The sequence below is a fragment of the Arachis duranensis genome, chromosome 4, assembly GCF_000817695.3.
Source record: "Arachis duranensis cultivar V14167 chromosome 4, aradu.V14167.gnm2.J7QH, whole genome shotgun sequence".
Classification (NCBI taxonomy): domain Eukaryota; kingdom Viridiplantae; phylum Streptophyta; class Magnoliopsida; order Fabales; family Fabaceae; genus Arachis; species Arachis duranensis.
Window position 1 is genome coordinate 4,326,509 of NC_029775.3, and position 9,854 is coordinate 4,336,362.

The 9,854-nt window shown below is 34.3% G+C and overlaps 1 protein-coding gene and 1 pseudogene across 1 annotated transcript; one reads left to right on the forward strand and one right to left on the reverse strand.

The window, feature by feature from the left end:
- Positions 1-1,780: 1,780 nt before the first annotated feature.
- Positions 1,781-6,542, reverse strand: LOC107482619 (uncharacterized; annotated as a pseudogene).
- A 2,008-nt stretch (positions 6,543-8,550) lies between these two features.
- Positions 8,551-8,997, forward strand: LOC107482536 (transcription repressor OFP12-like). Its single transcript, XM_016103073.1, has one exon. The coding sequence runs from the start codon at positions 8,551-8,553 to the stop codon at positions 8,995-8,997; it is 447 nt and encodes a 148-aa protein (XP_015958559.1).
- Positions 8,998-9,854: the final 857 nt, after the last annotated feature.

Below are 9,854 nucleotides of genomic sequence, written 5' to 3' on the forward strand. Positions count from 1 at the left end.
CATTAATTTCAAACATTTATAAATGAATAGGTATATATAATTTGTAGTATTCGTCCAAAAACATAAAAAAAAAAATGAGACTCAACTAGTACAAAGTGATAAAATCTAATGGTTCAGTGGTTTAGGGTAACATTAATTATTTAATAGTTTTGGTATGGTTCCAATTATACTCATTATAGTATCCGACTAGTATTTGAGTCAGAGCCATAAAAATTCAATATGTATACCGGTGTCACCCACACATTTATCAGCTTTGAATCTTAGTTTTCTTTGTGTTCCCACCTTTTTCAATCATTTTTTGGCTGTTCACATGCATTCATCATATTTCACACCACACACTCATATATGTAACATCTTTAATAATGTCATAATTCCTGACAAAAAAAATATAATAATAATGTCATAATTAGATAATAATTATATATATTTTCTAAATTAAAGTGCTCAGAGTCTAAAAAGATGGCACATTTAATATTAGTGTATCACGTGCTATAAATATCACGCAATAATATTTCATATGGTAGTCGATTTTAATCAATATAAATGGATGAACTATTTTATTGGTTACAATAATGTTACATAGACCATAGATAAATATAAATTGAAAATGAATCTCCTCGATTTAAAATTTTATGAAATGAAATCATGTCAAATGTGGATTTTTACTAAACTAATAATGTAAACTAAGTCATCTGAATCTCTAAATTTTAAACCAACGAGTATTAATATATTATTATAATAAGATAAATGTTATCTTATCCTCTCTAAAGTAACATGTAAGTTACATTCTCTGAAGTGTTTTACTTTAATCTCATGAGAGTTAATAATATCTTTGGAAGATAGTGACGGTCTGATAGAAGAAGAGAATAGAACACCCAATAAAACAACGACGAAGGAGTACAATGGAGAGGAGTAAACACAATTAGAGATAGTTGGAGTACCTTTTCTAGAAGAATGATTTGAGAAGAGAAAACAAAACACCAATGAGAGGGTAATGCTTGGGAAGCCATTTTCTAGAAGAATGATTTGGGAAGAAAAAATAAAGACACCCAATGTCCCAATGAGACGGTTATACTTGGGAGGCATAATGACAACGAAGGAGTGGAGTATCTTTTCTAGAAGAATGAGTTTAGAAGTGAAAACGAAACACCAATGAGGCAGTGATGCTTAGAAGGCGCAACGACCACGAAAGAGTAGAGAATATAACTCAAGTTAAAATCAACACCCAATTAAAATGTGACACATCAAAAAGGATAACAAGCTAAGTCCCCTAATCATACCGGATCATACATATTCTTTACTTACAAGTTAACAAGCTAAGTCAAGGTTTCTATCACCGATGACGATTTTGATACAATGACGATTTTAATACAACTTCATTTTCCTTATTCGTAAGTTTTGTACCATTATTATAGCTATAGGGTTTCTTTAGACTAAACAATAATTTTGGTTCTCAAAAAAATCAATTTTTGATAAAATAATCTTAAAAAAAAGACATTTTAAAAAAAAGACATTTTGTCTTTTTAAAGGTGATCTTAGTTTGATAAAATTTAAAATTTCATTTTATAAGTGAGAAATAATTCATATATTTAAATCCACTCTTTTTTTGGTATATTCAAAAACTATTTAAAAACTACATATAAAAAAATTAAACTCTAGATGAACTTTACAATTTTTTTGTTATATTTGAAAAATTATTCACAAGGCACTTATAAAAAGAATATTAATATCTAAATCATTTTAACATATTAGCCACCTCAAATTACTAATCTACTTTTCACTTTTTTAGATGTAATTCTATCCTGCTAATGAATTTTCTTCAATGCCATTGAGTTCTCTTGCTCCTGTCTTCCTTATAATTACTGCTTTAATGTATATTTCAATTGTTCGGCATTTACTTTGATGCATAAAACAGATAGATCTGACTCTAATCAAATGTTGAAACCATGATTGTCGTGTACCTAGGGTCAAGACTGAAGTGCACGCAATTTTATTTAAATACTAAACTTTGTTCACATGTTACAAGGGATACTAAACTTTGTTCACATGTTACAAGGGGTGGGATAAAAAAATGGCACTTCACAGTTGCAAAATGCTTAAAATCAGTGGATAATGTTAATAGAACTAGCATGTTCCTAGGTAGAATGGGGTTTAATTGATCTCCTGAATGTTTGCTTAATCCTTACCTTCACATTAATGCCATTGCCAATGATAGACTTGAGAACAATATGAAGTTTTCCCTCAAGCTTTTCTCCTTTTCTTGGAGTGTAAATAACGTCATGAATATCATCAGCCAGTGCTCTCTGAGCCAGAATGGCACCCACAGCAGCACAGGTGGTCTTGTTCTTGGTAGAAGCCAGGTCAAACTTCATATCCTTAGAAATGGAATGTGGCACTGCAACAACCTTGCTAGTTACCCTATGAACAACGCAAGCACGAACAGAGCCTTTAGATATGTAAATGTCCAAGCAAAAATGGTTCATGATAAGGACCCGTAAGCTGGTTAAAAGTGGGAGTCCTCTGCCTCTTGTTCTCAGGAGAAACATCTTTAGTTTCATCCAACCGGGGCATAACAATTCTGCTTCTTGTTGCGATATGATATTTGGGAAGCTTATCTTTGGAATTGGGAGTCACATTTGGATTTGGACACTCTTTAGCTTTCTTTGCTTCCTTAGTGTTTTCCTTCTTGTTCTCGTCTTTCTTCTTGGAAGATTTCTTGCGGTGAAACTCTAAATTATACTCTTCAAACTCCTTGGAACTGCGCTCGAGCTTATAGAACAGATTCCCGCGAACCCTCATGTTATCCATATCTTCCAAATCCATGTCATCCTCAACATGAGAGGGGTTACAATCATCGGGTTCATCAATACCATGGTGTGCAAATGTAGTAGCTGCTGATCTAGCCGAATGCCTTCCTGGCCAGGCTTGTGCCACCCCAGATGAGACACCCCAAGCATCACCATCTACAAGCTCTATGCTATATCCACCTGGAGGGTGATCAAAATTGGATAAAAATGGTGAAAGATGAAGGGTAGTGGAGCTCTCAGAAGGTGGCACAGATGCAGCTCCATGGCCATCATCCTTATTGAGAATGGTGGTGAGATACTTGAACCAGAAACTGGATTTTCTCAACAGAAATCGTTGGTTGTATAAGGAAGCAGCGCTTGCTGAGAGGAAGAACACCATCTTCGGAGTTTTGGATACAGAAGTGGATGGCTCTGTTTACATGAGAATAGCACGACCCAAAATGTTAAAGCTCTCAAAGTAGCAAAACACCGAACAGTTGGCATGCAGGGACAGAAATTGCGCAAAACTGACACTGGCGATTGTAAAACCTCAAACTTTCGCCTTCCTTTCTTTGTCTCCGATAAAATTTGAGATGTAGTGCAAAGTCCAAATTCTAATTATTTGCGAAGAGCTTTCACCTTTGTCTTCTCATGCGCTGCCATCAATATTTTGCTTCCAATTTCCTATTCATAGATTTTATTTTTACACATCAATACTTAACTATTAAACTATAAACATTTACACTCAGTTTATATTAGCTCTAATCGAATCTTCATCTGAAAAATATGATCAAGTAAATGCCATAAAGGAAAAAGATCTAATACATAACCTAAGAAATATATATATAAAATCTAATATGGCATTAACAATAGATACTGTAACATATATGAAAGGATTAAAGTGTTACAATTTGATTTTGTAAAAAATAAAGTGTGTAAAAAACAGAGGGAATACCTTACACTGCTTGATTAATTGTCCTCAGTCCTTTGATATGGCAGCACTCTGGATGGATTAGCAATCCCCAACTTGAACCAAGACACAGACCCATGGAGATGGAAAAAAGATGATTCTGCAAGCAGCCTACCTTTTGTGGCACATATGGAAAGCTAGAAACGCTCATATTTTTTAAGGCAAGGCTGAGCTCCCTATGCAGATCGTTGATGAAGCTTGGAAGCTAGAAGAAGATTTTCGAAGAAGGGGAAGATAAGAGGAAAGTTATGTTCTGTTTGTTGTCTTGGCTATGTGTTCATTTGAGGTTTTTTTGAACAATAGATGTTGCAGAAATTCTCATATATACTTGTACATACCAAAACAATTGAACAGTGAATATAACTATTTTTATCCAAGACAAAATTCAACTTGATAAGCAAACATTTTATTAGAAGGGCCATAATGAAAGTTTACACAGTAACTTCTGAGCCAAATCCATTTTAAATTGGGAAAGATAACAGAGCTACAATATAGGAATTATCAATATAACTACTGGACATTATCAATTCAGTGTATCATCCATCTCTGCAAATGCATCTGTAATACATTTAAGATGGAACTGCAAACCAAGAAAGATAGGAAACCGTATGGTCTTCTCCTTCTGTTAAGTACTATAAAGAAATACCCAAAAAGATACCAATCGCTAGAGACAAAAATGTGTTAGCAATTAAAAAGTCACTACCTTATTCCAGCTTAACCCATTTCAGGGTAACCATTCCAGTTTTTACACATAAAGAAACAATATGAAAAAAAAGCAAGATCCATGAAAAGAATCCTAACCCTAAAAGTTTTCATAGGCCAAACAATGTCAGAAGTCAAAACAATTGCACGTTACCAAAGTGGAAATTGTATATTTTATTCCTGCAATGCTCAGTGGTGTTCTTTTCTTTCTTCTTTTTTATTAAAAAAAATGCTAGAGTTAAAAAAGCACAATTACAACATCATCAGTTCTTTCAAGTTTTAGGACATAACAAATTAATATGGCCTCATCTGGCAATTAAATGGCATATTTCTCATATATCCATACCAAAGACAATAGACAAACATAAATGTATCAAGTTAAAACAAAATCATCCATCCCACATAATGATTAGCATATATCACAGTTAATATGGAGAACGCTTAAATCTATATTTTCAAACAGGATCGGACTTGCACATGGCAAGCAAAACTTGCCAAGGCAAAATCCAACAAAAAGAGATGTTCGCTGAACATACCTCGCCGCTGATGAGTTGATTGACCAATTGTTTTGCAGACTCAATTTGTTCAAGGTTCCGTTCAATTTTTACTGTTCTTTCCGTGGATGTGTCACATGTATTCTAGCTCCAGTGGAAGCTTGCATATTCTTTATTGTTTCCCCACTTTTACCAATAACAAGACCAACCTTTATGTTAATACATTAGGATTTAGGAGTTTGGTGGGTATCCCATAGGCATCGCTCATGTATGAGGCCCATATTTGGATAGCTGCAAAGCAAGTACACATTGACGGAACCACCGCCTTCACTGTCTCCGGTTCCAATGCTCCGTTCCTTTATTCCTTCCTTTCAGTCAGAATAAATCTGTTCTTTCTTCTCATAACTGTCTCTCTTCACGCAACGTACAAGGACTCCTGCTGATTGTAATTCACTTCGAATGACCTTGACAAGAGAGGGGTAATGAAACTAACAAAGTTATAAGAAACTCAGCCCAATGATATGTTAAAATAATCTCTGGTGGTTAAAGACATCATTTCTACCTTATGTAATCCAACCATACCAGTTCTCACACCAAATAATCTCAGGATCGGATCTTTATTCCCAATCCACAACTACAAACAAGCCACAAAGACGGTATAAATAGGAAAGCGGGAAAGTCAAAATCATGTAATTGCAAGCTGAGAGGAAAGTGGAGAACTTGAGCAAGATGTAATAGTTGAACAACAGTAAGAAAGACAAGAAAACCATTCATGAAACAATTAGTGTGAAAATTGAAATACATAAATAAATAAAGCTAGGAATGTTGGTGCTTGGTTGTCCATGGGGAAGAAAGGGAAAGGAAAAGTGAGTGTTGGGAATGAAGGAGGAGGCTCATATTCGCCTTTTGTCAGACAAGAAGAAATCGGGGAAGGCATGCATGCATGGCTGCGTCAACACTGAGTCACCTCGCCATGACACACACCCCTCTTAACCCCATACTCATACGTCTGTTCCAATTGAAGAGAACATCATCATTGCCTCGTCATAAGAACAAGAAGATGAAGAAGAAAAAGTAGTAGTACTATATGATGAGATTACAAGCAGAAGCAGATGCAATAACATTAACGTTGAAAGGAAAGAGAGAGAGAAAAAGAGAGGGAATGGTTTGTGTGTGTGGATTTTGTTGTTGTTGTTGATGCTTGTAGGTTGGGAAATGGAATGGAGATAGGGGAAGTAATCATAGGCATCGAGAGCTGAAGCCTCATACTTAAACTAATGATAAGATCGAAAGGAGGCTCAGGTTGGCATTCACACTGAGAGGGGCAATACAGCAAACATGATGGCTGCGTCAACAAAAACAACGCCTCGCCACCATGTTCCTCCTCGTTCACTACTCAATGCTCAAATGCACAACACCATCGTCACTGCCTCATTCTATCAGATCAGAATCAAATCAAAAGGAGATGTATACCTGCGTTGCGTTGCATCACTCGCCACCGCCATTTAACTACTTAAGGCACGGGGCACCTTTGAACCCTAATTAGTAATTTGGTTCACCGTTCATGTTCCCTTCCAGCTCCAGGTTACCTTTTAATCCCTTTTTCTTTTGCCCAAAAATCTTAACCTGTTTTTACCCATCCAATTTTGGGCTATTTTTTCGTTAAAGAGGATGGCATCAACCCGGGAAAAGCCTCTGCAACCCCTCCTGGAGATATTTTTGTTCCTTTTCTGGGCTTAGGCCCCTTTCATTCACCAAAATAAAACATACTTGGAAATGTATAAGGAATTAATGACTAATAATCAAGTCCAAAAAAAAAATGACCAATAGTGTAGTGATTAACAAAATTTATTATTTTAAATTAATATTTGTCTAACAAAAATATTTTTATATTAAATTTTAAATTCTAAATCATAAATTTTAAATATTAAATTTTGATAGTATAAAAAATAAAATATTAACCCAAAACATTAGCTAATATTAATAAAAAATATAACAACGAATATTTCTCATTTAAGAATTATCTTTAACTTGTTAAAAAATTAGTGAGGACCAGCACAATTTCACAATGTATATGAATTTTCAAATGAAATGCTATATAATCAGAAAATATTATTATTTTTTGTCAACACTTGATTAATAATAATTTGCACACATATTTAAAAAGATTCTGCAAAAAAAAAAAAACGTATAGTTTACACTTATATTTTATCAGAATTTTTACACATAAATCAATACCGTTTATATTTACATTTTTTAAAATTTGTACACATAAATTAATAAAATTTATTTGTTAAAAATAATTTGATATTTATATTTATCAAATAATGGCTAAAAATACCAAAAACGGTTGAACCCAAAAGTTTCTCATTTCAAATATATGTGACTATGTGAGAATGATTAAAAGGATGTATTACATAATGAAAGGTAGTGTTGGTTGATGCCAGCTCTATATCTAACGCAAATGCATTGATATGATATGCACGATGACTTGCAAGTAAGTTGGCAACCATCACAAATTGCAGATTCATATGCATGGATATGGATACATTATTGACAAAGAAAAGTATAGGTACCAACATATTATCTGCCAACTTATTGCCAATAATAATTAATTATCATATTTTAAATATATATATATAGAGACACATCTAGAAAATATATTTATAAAGATACTTCTATTAAACACAATTATAAAAAAAACAACAATGCTAGGGAACCAACTCTATATAAGCCAAGAATCAACCAACTAGTAAACCAGAGACATCGGCGACTTTAACCGAATGTTGCTACTGATAAGCATACGGATGTTTCTTTTTCTTGTAAATTGGATGGTTTTGGATATAATTTCTATGTTTCATGTGTTACGCATTAATAAAACATAATTAATTATATGGAATCAACTAATGAATGATCAAAATATTTGTTCCATGATTCTCTCCTAACACTAGTGTATCTTCTCTCATGTTTTGAATGTGGTCAACAATAATTTAACAAACAAATTAAATTATAAATTAATAAAACTAATTATAATTAATTATGTTGTTCTATTCTTGGCTGATTATTAGTTGGTTCCATATACTTTTCCTAAAAAAAACATTTTTATTAGACACATCTACAAAGACACTTCCATTAAATACAGTTATAAATAAGAGTTGACAGAAATTGACAGAAATATTGTTGGTAACGTAACGGAATTAGATTGACAAAGGAATTGGAAGAGAGGCGTTTGCCGCTGTGTCTCCTCAGCAATATAAAAGGGACAGTGGTACTGCACTAGCTCCCTTTTAAAGTTTCAACGACCATAAGCATGCAGCACACCGTACCATGATTCACAAACTTGGATAACCACTATTTCTAGCACAAGAAGTCAACACGGAGCATCATTTTAAACAGCAGGTTGCACTATAGAGCTAATGCAACAAGGAATATAATACAAGCTTGAACAACAATCCCTGTAAAGATTTCCATAATTTTAAAGTTCAAAATCCGTGGTTTTGGGAAACTGACTCTTTAAATAATGAATATCAGAATGTCCAAGTTTTTCTCTAAACGCCGCCTTCACCTCTGCTTCACCAAACAACAACACCAATCAAGCATGGAGGAAGACGACAACTTGCTCTACTCGTCTTCAGCAGACTCTGACACATGTGATGATGAGTTACCACCTCACTTACCATCCGTGATCTCCTCAAAGCGCTTCTTCTTCTCTTCACCAAGCCAATCCAACTCCATCATTGATCAGCATGTAATTGAGGGAGGAGTGGGAGTCACCAAGCACTCCCTCGACCCCTACATGGATTTCCGGCGTTCCATGCAGGAAATGGTTCATTCCAGGGACACACAAGACTGCGAGTATCTGCAGCAGCTTCTATTGTGCTACCTTTCTCTCAACCACCCACATACTCATAACTACATCCTCGCTGCCTTCGCTGACCTCCTCCTTCACCTCTTCTCCTCTGACCACCATCACCACGCCAGCAACCACTCCTCTTCAGGGCCTTTAATTTCCTCTCATAATAATAATAATAATAATAATATTTAATCGTTATTACGACTTCATAAGTTAAGTAAGTTAAATATTTAGTTTAGTTTATCAAACAGAATCTAGTTTTACCAAATGATTTTATCTTCTGCATCTTTTGAAACTCATCATTTGTCAAAATAGTAATATTTCAAAGTTCAAAATGGTTATTTACTCAAATATCTATAATATGATGAACTCCATCCAAGTAGAAACAGGTAAGTTTGTAAGGTGCAAAGTGTAATTATCTGAGAGAATCAAGGGCAACCTTATCTTTTTACTTGGAGTTGTAAAGAAAGGAGCAAAAAGAAGAAGAAAATGGGTGTAAGTTGTTGTCTTTTATTCAAATACCCATAATATGATTCCACAGCGCGATGATCCAACAGAAACACTGAAGAGGAAGGCATTGGAATTGGAGAAGAAGAGGAAGACGAGGAAGCCCAAGAGCAAGGAATAGTTCATCGTGGAAGTCCCCGAAACCTTGTCGTACCTCGACACCACCACCATGCCCATTAGTGTTGCACCGAGTTGATGCTCGAAATTGTAATATTGTATACTGTTTCAGACCCCTATGCCAAATTTTGTGATTTGTAGTCATCAAATAGCCATAAATAATATTTTTAATGGTGTGAGATTTTATCGAATGGTGTGGGATTACTCACTTTTCTTTTGCTGGTTATATGCTGATTAGAATTTAATAAAGTTGCTGGCCTAGACTTTTTTTTTTATATAAAGAATGTTTTATGCTCTGTTGTGATGGCATAAAATTATCGCAATTCATAATAACTACTTTAGTTATCTTCCTTTTTACCCAAGGAAAATTGCAAAAATTGCATAGAATTGTTTGTTAAATATGAATTATCTAGTGAATTTTATGT

What these genes read in the sequence shown, in the direction of transcription:
- LOC107482536 (XM_016103073.1), top strand. Translation starts at nt 8,551, where the DNA reads ATGGAGGAAGACGACAACTTGCTCTACTCGTCTTCAGCAGACTCTGAC.